Source organism: Scleropages formosus, chromosome 1 (genome assembly GCF_900964775.1).
Source record: "Scleropages formosus chromosome 1, fSclFor1.1, whole genome shotgun sequence".
Lineage (NCBI taxonomy): Eukaryota > Metazoa > Chordata > Actinopteri > Osteoglossiformes > Osteoglossidae > Scleropages > Scleropages formosus.
The window spans coordinates 336722-348263 of NC_041806.1; the positions used below are offsets into that span (position 1 = coordinate 336722).

Genomic DNA, 11542 nt, shown 5'->3' on the forward strand with positions numbered 1-11542 from the left:
CCTCTGCAAAGTAGATCCGTGCGCACAGGGCGCTCAAACTCCCATGATGCAGTGCTGCAAAGCTGGCAGGCCACAGCTGGGCCACTGCAGTGCTGGTGATGTCACTGCTGTCAGTGCTGCCGCTGCTCGACTCGAATGTTTGTATTCTTATTTTTGCACATACTACTACTACTACTACTACTAAAAATACTACTAATAACAATACAACATATGAAACCGCAGACAGAACCTCTCCGTTCACAGGGACAGTACAGTACGGGGTAGAAGCGGCAATTCTTGGGCTCCTGGACACGGGCCGGAACCTGGAGCCACATTTTAGCCCTCGGTTCGTTGACACAAACTGACATTTAGGGAAGAGAGTGAGCAACGGAGCCACAGCGTGTCTGCGAGCAGCAGCTGAGAATGCAGCTTCACGCTCCTCAACGCTTCCTCAACTCCTCCCCCGCCTCACCCACCTGTCATTTTCCGAGAGATGCTGTCCTGCAGGGCCGTGATCTCGTGCAGATCGGCGCGGACCTGCTTTTCCAGCAGGGGGCGCTCCTGAGCCCACGTCTCCATCAGAGCTGTCATCTCCGTCCCGACCTGAGCGAACACTCGGTCGTATGCGGCTGCCAGGAACTGTCAGAGAGGGGAGGGTGGACTGAATCGACTGTATGTGTATAACTGTGTGTGTGTGTGTGTGTGTGTGTGTGTCTTCTAAATTCACTGGTTGCTGTTTGAGAGTTCCTCACACCTTCATCCAGGCAACTCTTCTCCAACTCTGAGGCATGATCTTCCTGGGGAAGAGCTGGTCTTGAAGGTACGGGAGAACTTCCTCCATGATAATGCTGGCCAAAATCTGACCAAGGAGAAGGATTTAAATACACACACACACACACACACACACACAGACCTTCATACAGTAGGCAGGAGGACATGAATATACTGAGCCAGTTAAGGAATTGAAGCACACTGGACCCATGACCCATCCCTGGACTCAACTCTTTCAATACTTTGAAGGACTCAAGAGAAGTGCAGAACTTTCTGGAAGGACTCTATTTATGTGGTCAACGTAAGACTGAAGAGAACTGAAAAGATCAAGGTCCAGAAGAAGATGTTGATTAAGGACGGGAAGAAGAAGAAAAGAGGAAGACCTTTGACCCAGCGCTCGTAAGAAGACCGCCGCGGCGCAGATGTTCACCACGAGGGCACGGCTCTCACCTCCTCCTTGGTGCCCATGGCGACGGCCCCGCAGTGGAAGGTACCGCGCTGTTGCCCGTAGAGGAGCACGGCTTCCAGGACGGCCTTGGCCTCCAGAGCGTTGCTCCCCTGGAGAACTGCAGCAAGAGCTTCTCTGAGAGCCCCTTACGTGCTTCGAGTTCTCAGCGCAAGCAGCCACAGCGGTGACTCGATTTTCAAAAACTTCAAGAAACGTGCAGTGTCTAATACCGTGGTAGAGCACTTAGTGTAAAAGTGTCATCGCTTTGTAGAAGACGGCACCCATGCAAAAGGTTCCGGATTCCTCTCTATTCAACGCAAACACGAACGTTCCCACGCTGGCAGAAGCAGAGGAGAGACGTGCTAAGGACGGAGGACATTTCCTCTGTCTCTCTTTCTGTGTGCTGGACCTGCACATCCCCCTCATTGCTGCCGCGAGTCAAACGTGCAATGCAGCGGCGCGAGAACTGGCGGCCGCCCCTCGTACCCGTGCTGTGCCTCTGCAGCGCCCCACGGAGGACGCTGGCCCACAGCATCTGGGCCTCCCTGGAACTGGCGCACAGGCACTGGGGCAGGCGGTACGGGTGCTGCACGAACACGGGGAACTGGGTGGGACAGCTCCAAAACGGCACGCGACCCCTGTGGCCCCCTAGGGGGTGGGGGGTTCAGAAAGACACAGAACAGGTATACAGAACACATGTATAATATAGAACTCATGTACAGTACAACATTACTGTACAGATACCTGTTTACACCTGTGTGTACAGTGTGTGCTATCTTGTGTCACCTGTTGTATTAAAACATTATGAAGATACTTTTGTTCTTCTGTAACATTTAACTGTAAGCTACATTTGTAGGGGGGCGCGGTGGTGCAGCGGGTTTGGCTGGGTCCTCCTGTCTGGTGAGTCTGGGGTTCGAGTCCCTCTTGGGGTGCTTTGCGATGGATTGGCGTCCCCTCCCCTTGCGGCCTGTGTTGCCGGACACCGTGTGTGCTACGTGTGTAAAAACAGTATAGACTCATAGTGGTGGTACGAACACAGTAAAACAGTGTAAAAAGGGATGTGTGTGCAGGCCCCTTTATCTGTCATGTAATTTTCTTTTTTTAGTTTTACAGTTTAATTTTTCTAACAGGCCTCTTCATTTCATATCGCCTAATTGGTGAAAAGATGGAGCACTTCCTTCGCAATATCACACATTTCGTGACATTTACAGAACTCACCGCTCGAGTTGCACGACACGTTACCACGGAAAGCAATAACCGCTCGCTTTTGCTAATTGGCTGCCAGTGGGCACAGTACCTGTGATGTGCTGACAAGCTGTGTCCAGCAGGAGGCGATGTTCCCGCACAGAGGTGCAGATCTGGCTGCCCGAGAGGACGATGGGTGTCCCGCGCGGCCGGCCCCCCTCAAACACCTGTGTCACGTGGCGCACGGTCACACTTGCTCAAGCACACTTTGACAATACACATAACACATAGGTGTGACTGTGACACACGGTGAAACTCAGTGCAGCTAAAGCTCACCTCACTGGAGTTGCTACTCTCCACTGTAAAGTCCTTGGTGACCTGCAGGTGACGCGCTCTCCACGAGCCGTCCGCATACTGAAGCACGGTTCCCTCCAGCAGCACTTCCCCGCCGCGCCACGTGTCCTGGGACAAGGAGGACAGTGCGAGTCCTCAAGCTCCGGGCCTTCCTGTTGGCTCCGGAACCCGAGGGTTCGACGTCAATTTCATCGACCAGCACAGCGACGATGCACTGAGATTCAGTACAGGATACGTGTTCACCACAAAGTTACCATGCTTCAGGTCCACTGTCCTCCCTGCTGCTGCTGTCCTCTCCGTCCTTTGCTCTTCTAGGAAGGGCTCTTGGCAAAATCTTAACAAGAGCAGCTTCTTATTTTATAATTGCGTTGTACCACCACAAGGATGTCAACCATGAGGACGGGGGGACAGGTTCTCTGTGGTGTCCAAGGAAACATGATGTACATAATACTTCTTCACCGAGGACTATGGTTACAATTCTTGGTCTCCATCAGTGGACAAATAACTACAGCCCTACGGGACATTATTAACATTACACATATTTAAATGAAGCCGACATTCCAGTGAAGGGTCCCTCTACAGGACACCGCTGTCCTGTCTGCCATGATTTTGGACGTGACACGTGTCGGCAGAAGGTCACGGGGCTCCTGTTGGTTTATGTATGAGCTGTGCAGTGACAGCGGCTCTAATTGCGCGATACTGAGAACACGAGGACGGCTGGAAGTGTGTGCTCATGACAGATCGATGGGGCGGGGTTGTCTCACGTGTTGCTGCAAGACCGTCTGTCTCCCTGTAGCATCTCTCAACCCCATGTGGCTCTGCTCGCGCTCCAGCAGGGCAGCATTCAGCTGCAGATGCAAGTGCGAGGAGAAGTCCCTCAGGACGCGGGCTGTGTGTCCTGTCGAGGAAATGCGGTGAAACAATGAGTCCACACTCAGGACGCACCTAGAGCCCAAAGCTTCAGTGCAAGTAGTGTACGTGAGAGAGCAGACGTAGGTGTATGAGACAGGAGGAAGGATACAGGGAGGGAGGGAGACGGTACAGTGTGAGACAGGCGGAAGGATACAGGGACTGAGACGTATCGACTGTAGACTCAGACCAAGGGGACTTTGTCAGATGGGACGCAGGACACACACAGACTGGCTCAAAGGAGGAAAGACAATATTTTCATCTCACCCGACAGATACTTCCTGTCTTTGGCGTCCAGGTGCCTGGAGATGAGCGTCCCCATGGCTCTCTGAGTTCATCCACAGTAAAAACAGTGACCCGAGAGCAGAGCACTGTGGTGCAACAGGTTGTTCGGGGCCGACGTCCTGCCCTTATGCTCTTCGGAGGTCCAGTCCGCTCTCTTCTGGTCCTGTGTACTGGTGCCGAAGCTCCTTTACTCACATGGACGCTTTGTCTCCCCGTGTTCATGAAGGTGTGTCTCACTTTGCCCCCTTGCTGTCCATCTCCACCAAGAGGATGCAGGGGGTGTGGCCTCTGCAGCATCAAGCTCTGCCCCCTACCCCAAGTCCTTCCTCTTGATGGACAGAGAGAGCTGCGAGGACCCACGTAGCCAACGATCAGCAACCGCAGCACCCGCACCCACCCCTCCCACGGTGCAGTCCCAGAAGAGCCCAGGCGGGACGAGGGGGAACAACAGCAGTCACACATCAGCGGAGCAGGAACAAACAAGCCCTCCTCAGCTGCCTTCTTCCCCCACCCTGTGTCCCCATCTCTGTCACTCAATCTGTCTTGGTCCCAGAGCGACCGCACTGCTCAGGCGAGGGTCCGGTCAGCTCGCGGTCCATTTCTCACTCGGCGGGTGAGGGAAAAGCAGGCAGTGAACGAGACGGGTGACGTTTTGGAGAGGATCGCGGTTGGGGGCAGACCGGGCAGGGAGCTAGGTGGTAATAATACAGAAATTGCAGCAAAACGTGACAAGAGATGGACGAAGGACAGTAGAGGAGCAACAGTGCAGCAGGCAGACAGGAGGCGCTCTTGAGCTTAGACGCACTGACAGCACTGACTAGAGACTGACCAGGGTCCCAGCAACCTTGCGGTCATGTTCACAGGTCAGTCTTTGGCCTGCTGTCACGACCCACCTGCTACTCCTATGTGTATGACTGGTAGCATAATGGTTAGAGCTGCTGCCTTTAGACCTGAAGGTCAGGGGTTTGAATCTCACTTCTTCCTCTAGTAGCCTTGACCAAGGTATAACCCCTAAATTGTTCCAGTAAAAATGACCCTGCTGTATAAGTTGGTAAATAGTAGTAGGTACATTACATGGTAAGTTGCTTTGGAGAGAAGTGTCACCTTAGTAAATATTTGATGGCTCATCACCTGGGACATGGTCACCACATTAGAGTGAAGTTGGTGGTTGTTACTCTTTACTCAAAGGTCTGGGGTTTAAATAACTTCCTGTTGTACCCTTCATAGGAATACTTAACTTGAATGAACACAGTAAAAATTACCCTGCTATATAAACTGGAGGGGGGCGCAGTGGCACAGTGGGTTGGACCGGGTCCTGCTCTCTGGTGGGTCTGGGGTTTGAGTCCCGCTTGGGGTGCCTTGCGATGGACTGGCGTCCCGTCCTGGGTGTGTCCCCTCCCCCTCCAGCCTTACGCCCTGAGTTGCCGGGTTAGAATCCGGTTCCCCGCGACCCCGTATGGGACAAGCGGTTCAGAAAATGTGTGTGTGTGTGTGTATAAACTGGTAAATCACCTTGAGGAGAAGTCCTAGTGCAGTCAAACCAGATGGAGATTTGAACGACTGGACTGAGCCTGCAGTCATGTAAAGGTCAGTTTATTCTGGTGTGTGGTGCCTGTGTGCCTACTTAGACCGCTTTCTGTTTCCTGTAACTGCCTAAGCAGCAGTTTTCACTTCCTGTGCAGTTTGAGCAAAGCAGTTGGGTGGGGAGTGTGTCACGGTTCAGTGTGGGCTACACCTATGTGTGTGTCTTCACAGCTGCACTGAATGTTACAGCAACATTAGACAAGACTTTGGTTTCCATTGTTAGGTGGGCAGTGGTGTGCGGCCCTTTGATGTAAAGTGCTGTCTCACTGGCGCCTCGACACCCAGTGCCGACTGCATCATGGTCGTATTTTATTGTATTTCAACACAAACCGTTCCTCGACTATATCGTACGAAACACAAACCGTTCCTTGATTATATCGTATGAAATGCAAACCGTTCCTCAACTGTATCGTACAAAATGCCGTTCCTTGACTATATCGTACGAAACGCAAACCGTTCCTTGACTATATCGTATGAAATGCAAATAATTCCTCGACTATATCGTACGAATCGCATACCATTCCTCTACTATATCTCGTACGAAACGGAGACCGTTCCTCGAATATATCGTACGAAACGCAGACTGTTTCATGACTGTATCATCACACCTGTACCTGAGTCACAGAGCAGTACAACATAGTGTGTTAGGGTTAGAGCTGCTGTACCCTTGATCAAGGTACTTTACCATGAACTGTTTCAGTAGAAGTCACAATGCTGTGTGAATCACTGTAGGTGGGAACTTCCACAGACGTGAGACTCACCATGTCTGATGGGGGAGGGCTGTAGTGGACATGTGAGGGTTAAAGGATAACAGGAGCAGGAAACAGAAGTTTTAGTCCTTCAAAATCCAGCCAAATTTGCAAAACTGCTAATTGTCACTTTTCCCACCTCAGTCAAGTAGTTGTGTAACAGGTGTACACTGCATGGAATCCACACACACACACACACACACACACACACACACACAATTAAACGTTGTGAAAAAGATTTTAATACAAAATATTGAATATGGACTCAGCTGAGCTGCAATAACATCAGATATTGTTTAAAACCAGTCTTTTCAATAACTTAATAATGTCCACGACCCCCTGGTGCACTGCGGTGCTGCGCCAGGGGACGAAAGCAGTCTGAAATGTCATGAATACTTATGGGCTGGTTAGGGTGAAAGTGACAACACTGTAAGGACAGATACGACGAGCCACAAGGGCGAATGCTACGCTCTGTAACACTGTAAAAGAGTTGACGCATCTGCTGAGCTCCCGAAATCCCTGCCAGATCCGCGTCCTGCAGGTTGCACGAATCTGACAACGCGAAGGTCCTGCTGCACAAGCGCTGGGATCCCTCACCGGGGCGCAGTGATCAAACCCTCCAGGTGGCTGTCGTTCACACGGGCCGGCTCTCGGGGGCCACCCCTCCCCTTTTCTGGGGCTGGCCGCCTCCATTCGCCCCGCAGCACACGGTGCGAATGCTGTCGAACACGGCCATGTAGAGGATGGGGTGGACGCACGTGCTGAAGGTCACCAGGCCCTTGGTCACCTGGTAGGCGTTGTAGCTCCTGGGACTGATCTGCTTCCACATCTTGTTGTAGAGGTGCACGTTGCGCAGGATGAGGTAGGGCACCACGGACACGGCGTACACTACCAGCACGGAGGCCACCAGCGTGGCCACCTTCCTCTTCTCCAGTGCCGTGATGTTGTGGTTCTTGCACACGACCCACACGATGGCTCCATACGACAGCAGGGTGAGCAGGAATGGCAACAGGCCGCCCAACGTGGCCAGGAAGACGTTGTAGCAGAACTGGACTTTGTGGTTGTCGTGCTGACAGGAGGACACGCACTCCGTTTTGCTGGAGTCCAAGCTGGGGCACGTGCCAGCGAAATGCAGGACCGGCGTCGAAATGAGCAACACCAGCAGCCACGCGCTCAAGCTGGCCACCTTGGCGTGGACGGGCCGCACGCGCCGGTGCGCGAAGAAGGGGTGCACGATGGCCACGTAGCGGTTGAGGCTGATGCACATGATGAATAGAATGCTCACATAGAGGTTGCAAGTAAACAGGAAGCGCTCGGCTTTGCAGGCAGCTGAGCCGAAAGACCAGTTTTTGCCGCGCACGTAGTAGACGACCATCAGCGGCAGGGTGAAGATATAGAGCAGGTCGCTGATGGCCAGGTTGCAGGAGAAGACCACACCCGTGTGCCAGTCCCGGCGCTCGCGCGTCACCATGAGCCAGAGCGCGAGCGCGTTTCCCAGCAGCGCCACCAAAAACTCGATCCCGTACATGGGAGGCAGGAAGCTCATTTGGAAGTTGTCATTGTAGTCGGTGCCGTTCATCATGGGCGATGGTGCCCTGGTGCCACAGGAGGAGGAGGGGAAGAGGCCACGCCGTTGACCAACGCCGATTGCCGACCGAAGGATACGTAACCGTTAGAGAAAACCACAAGGGGAAGTGGTGTCCGCGATGCCGAGGTCCGCACGCAGGTGCGTCCAGCCGCTCTCTGCCGAGCCGGAGGAATGTGAGCCGTTCCGCCTGCAGAGACACACAGGATGTGAGCGCGTGAGGCGGTTCTGTGCTGCGCCGCTTCCGTCCTACTGAGGGCCCATGGGGTTGAGTGCAGCGTGCCACATGCTGCCGCACTGCGTTTACCGCCATTTCTTTATTTTCCGCTGGGCTTTTTCCAGAGCGCAGCACAGGCGCTCAAACGGAAGAGTGCAATGGGGTTGAACAAGAGCACCGAGCTTCACGCACGACCCGACGGCGAGAGGGAAACCCGGGGCTTCCAGCGTTTCCTTTCACTTTATTCGATATTTTATATACTAACAATTTCTATTCCAATGCAAGGACTAATATTAGTATGTTCATGTTTCAAAAGATCTCATTCAATTTGCTCCAGCAAGCTTCTCTGAGCACAAACACGACGCGTTACGAGCAGGCGGCACACTTACTAAGGGCACTATTTTAATAAGCCGGCAAAGGCGTCTTTTCAACTCTCACTTCCTCTTGGCAGAAGAGCTCGTTCTCCGTGGCTGCAGTCGCCGCTCGTGGTCTCGGCACTCTGAGAAGCGCAACGTGACTGTACCTCATTTCAATGTGGTACAGATTTGCATGTGAGTGTTTCAAGCAAATGGGAGGAAAAATGTCCCTTAGGGACAGCTGGTAGTATAGGGTTAGACCTACTACCTTTGGACCTAAAGGTTGCCTGTTCAATCCCCACCTCTGGCTGTAGTACCCTTGAGCAAGGTACTTACCCTGAATTGCTCCAGTAAAAATTACCCAGCTGTATAAATGTAAGCATGTAACATCTGTGACCTTAATGTTGTAAGTTGCTTTGGAGAAAAGCATCAGCTAAATGTCAAATAAAACAGAATGACGGTGGAACAAGAAGGGCACTGAGCCTGGAGCCATTATTATCAACATTGCCCTCATTATTATTACTCCTCCTCAGACTCTGTTGGTGTAGTTGCCGCACATGGAGACCACAGACGTACGGTAGAGCTCAACACATCACTAAATTACCAGGATATTAACAAAAACAATAAACAAGATCAGACAAAAGTAACGAAAATATTAACCAAACCACGACGATATTCAGCTCCTAACGAGCCGAGGGGGACGGACGCACGTGTGTATTCAGGCAAACAGTGGAATGGACATTCTGCGGTTGGTTCCAGTGTCTTGGATTCACACACGTGTGTGTGTTTCCGCTGGGTTCTCTGGTTTCCCCTCTGTGTTTCAGAAGTGCAGCAAGTGGTTAGACTGAGTTGCACAGCAGATAGCAGATAGAGAGGGTTACACTTTACCAAACACACACAGGAATCTGCTTTTCCTCATGATACAAAAGACACACTTGAACATCTCTGCATGTTTGCAGTGATGAGCACTGCAGCTTATTTACACGTGTGTATGTCTACACACACACACACACACACACACACACAGTATGTCTGTGACTGGAAGTGGAACGAGCCTCCTGCCCAAACACCACGTTTTGTTTTCCTCATTTTGTCTGATGGAAAGTCATTCCTGTAGCACCTTTGCTTCTCATGACAGCGCCATTTGTCATGGTTGTGTGTCTGTCTTCGCTGTTCGTTCTTCAGTCAGATTCTTTCAGAAAGGTCACTGTATTTACAGCACACAGTATATTTACACACAGTGCCCACAGCACTGATATCTTTTATTGCACTAGAGGAAAATCTGAGGTTCCACCTCTAGGGTTCTTGACAGCCATTGCACCATATATCTCCTGGATATGGTCTTCTGACTCAAAGAAGCAGGAAAGTTTATGAGAAGAGTCACACATAATCCTTAGATTCTTTTCCTAGTCTACCTGTGAGAGGATGAGGTGGGGAAGGAGATGTATCTAATGAAGGAAGGAGATGTATGCAATTAAGCCAACCAAGCAATCCACGCAAAGACGCTGAGGAAGCTGACAGTGGTAGTAGGTGGCAAGTGTTCCTCATGACGTGCTAAGTTGCTTCAACAACAGCCACTTCCGTCTGCGTGTTGTGTGAGCTCACTGGGGCGAAGTGTGAAGCTGCTGTTCTATCGGCCAAATAGCTGTAGAGCTCATCCGCTTAATGAAGGAGGAACCGGTGAGGAGCCTCTTGGCTTCTGTTATCGCTGGTGCAGAGAAGCTATGGGCTATAGACCCATCCTTCATGAAAGATCATGTTACCTCAACTTGTTGCTTATGACTCATCCAATTTCCCGTAGAACCAATCAATCCAAAAGGAAGAGTGACTGAGGCTTTTTACACGGGAATGAAAGGAGCCCCGTTTCTTCTCTCTCTGGTCCAGCAGACGCTGGACACAACCTTCTCCCCTGGATCCAGAGTCTTGCTCTCTGCCCCCTGTCCCACACTGACCCCCTGTTCAGGTGCGCAGTCCTCTGCTCTGACCAGTTAAAACACACACACACACACACACACACACACACACACACACACACAGGCTGGCTGAAGCCGCTAGTCCCGAGCGGGGTCGCGGCAAGCCGGAGCCAAACCAGGCAACACAGGGCACAAGGCTAGAGGGTTAGGGGACACACCCAAGACGGGACACCAGTCCATCACAAGGCCCAGTGAAAACATCTTTTTTCATTGATCTGACTTCCTCCTACATCTAGCTTATCAGTGCAAAGGTCAACATTTTCACCAAGAAGACCTGAGCAGGAAGCGGTGAGGACGCTCCTCCCTGCGACAAACGGGACTGCCGGCCAGCTTCTTCCTTTTTGGAAAGGGGCTTCTGTGTCCTCTGTCCTCGCGTTGTGCCAGTTTCCTGTACATAACACATACGCTGCACAACCTAACCCTAACCCCCAACTCAAAACCCAACTGACCACCTCACGAACACAGCCAGGAGTTTCTGGACAGGACGAAACAGTCTCTCTGGCTCCATCAAGTCATTTCATATGTCAGTGTTTAGCAGATGAGCTCAGGAAAACAAGTGCGGCTCTCGACGTTTTGAAGGCACACAAATGTCGTGCACGTGCGATGCGGACGACTGCGAGCGCTCGCCGACACACACTCAACTTGAGCGGGAGCTACATGAGGACAGTCCTTCTTCAGTGGCGCATGACAGGCACTTTTCACTGCATCTTGGACAGAAGCCTCATCATGTCCTGACTGGTCCTGGAAGCTCTCATTTCCCTCGACCTCTCCCGGTGCACCATGTTGCTCTGCAGGAAATGCTCACCAGCTGCCGTCACGAGGCACACGCGCCAACTGGCCTCGGCCAGGACTTGGACGCCTCGAAGCGAGGAGCGGGACGGGTCCACACTTTGCTTCATTCTGAAGCACAAGAACTGCAGGTTCTCTTCTGCAGTAGCCATGTAGCACTAATAGTGTCTTACCACGCTTTACACACTCAACACACCTGTAGGACTGATGGCGAGTTCACTCAGACCGCTCTACAGCGGTACCCCAGGGGTCTGTCTGATTCCATGAGGACTTGAGGCGTCCTGCTTGAGGCGACGGAACCCCAAAAAAGCCCATGAAGGGAAAGGTGTCAGTGAAGTGTCACAAAGGCAGACATGGA

General features: G+C 52.0%; 3 protein-coding genes across 3 annotated transcripts; all 3 read right to left on the reverse strand.

Moving 5' to 3' along the window:
- Positions 1 to 211: 211 nt before the first annotated feature.
- On the reverse strand, positions 212 to 1997 carry LOC108919736 (protein Niban-like). The gene is made up of 4 exons (XM_018727972.1): positions 1685 to 1997; positions 1201 to 1316; positions 734 to 838; positions 212 to 618 (listed from the first exon to the last, which is right to left on the reverse strand). The coding sequence occupies exons 1-4, from the start codon at positions 1731 to 1733 to the stop codon at positions 448 to 450; spliced, it is 441 nt and encodes a 146-aa protein (XP_018583488.1). The 5' UTR covers positions 1734 to 1997; the 3' UTR covers positions 212 to 447.
- A 337-nt stretch (positions 1998 to 2334) lies between these two features.
- LOC108919702 (protein Niban-like) lies at positions 2335 to 4143 on the reverse strand. Its single transcript, XM_018727916.1, has 5 exons — positions 3914 to 4143; positions 3502 to 3635; positions 2720 to 2845; positions 2496 to 2610; positions 2335 to 2348 (listed from the first exon to the last, which is right to left on the reverse strand). The coding sequence occupies exons 1-5, from the start codon at positions 3966 to 3968 to the stop codon at positions 2335 to 2337; spliced, it is 444 nt and encodes a 147-aa protein (XP_018583432.1). The 5' UTR covers positions 3969 to 4143.
- Positions 4144 to 6638: 2495 nt separating this feature from the next.
- Positions 6639 to 8182, reverse strand: p2ry11 (purinergic receptor P2Y11). The gene has a single exon (XM_018727961.1). The coding sequence runs from the start codon at positions 7844 to 7846 to the stop codon at positions 6899 to 6901; it is 948 nt and encodes a 315-aa protein (XP_018583477.1). The 5' UTR covers positions 7847 to 8182; the 3' UTR covers positions 6639 to 6898.
- Positions 8183 to 11542: the final 3360 nt, after the last annotated feature.

Excerpts from the sequence above, each read along its gene's own strand:
- LOC108919736 (XM_018727972.1), bottom strand. The coding sequence starts at position 1,733 with ATGCTGTGGGCCAGCGTCCTCCGTGGGGCGCTGCAGAGGCACAGCACG. Across the intron at positions 839-1,200 it reads CCATGGGCACCAAGGAGGAG|ATTTTGGCCAGCATTATCAT; the intron begins GTGAGAGCCGTG and ends CTCCTTGGTCAG. Across the intron at positions 619-733 it reads GAAGAGTTGCCTGGATGAAG|TTCCTGGCAGCCGCATACGA; the intron begins GTGTGAGGAACT and ends CCTCTCTGACAG.
- LOC108919702 (XM_018727916.1), bottom strand. The coding sequence starts at position 3,968 with ATGGGGACGCTCATCTCCAGGCACCTGGACGCCAAAGACAGGAAGTAT. Across the intron at positions 2,846-3,501 it reads AGACGGTCTTGCAGCAACAC|GACACGTGGCGCGGCGGGGA; the intron begins GTGAGACAACCC and ends TCCTTGTCCCAG. Across the intron at positions 2,611-2,719 it reads AGAGTAGCAACTCCAGTGAG|GTGTTTGAGGGGGGCCGGCC; the intron begins GTGAGCTTTAGC and ends CACGTGACACAG.
- p2ry11 (XM_018727961.1), bottom strand. The coding sequence starts at position 7,846 with ATGATGAACGGCACCGACTACAATGACAACTTCCAAATGAGCTTCCTG.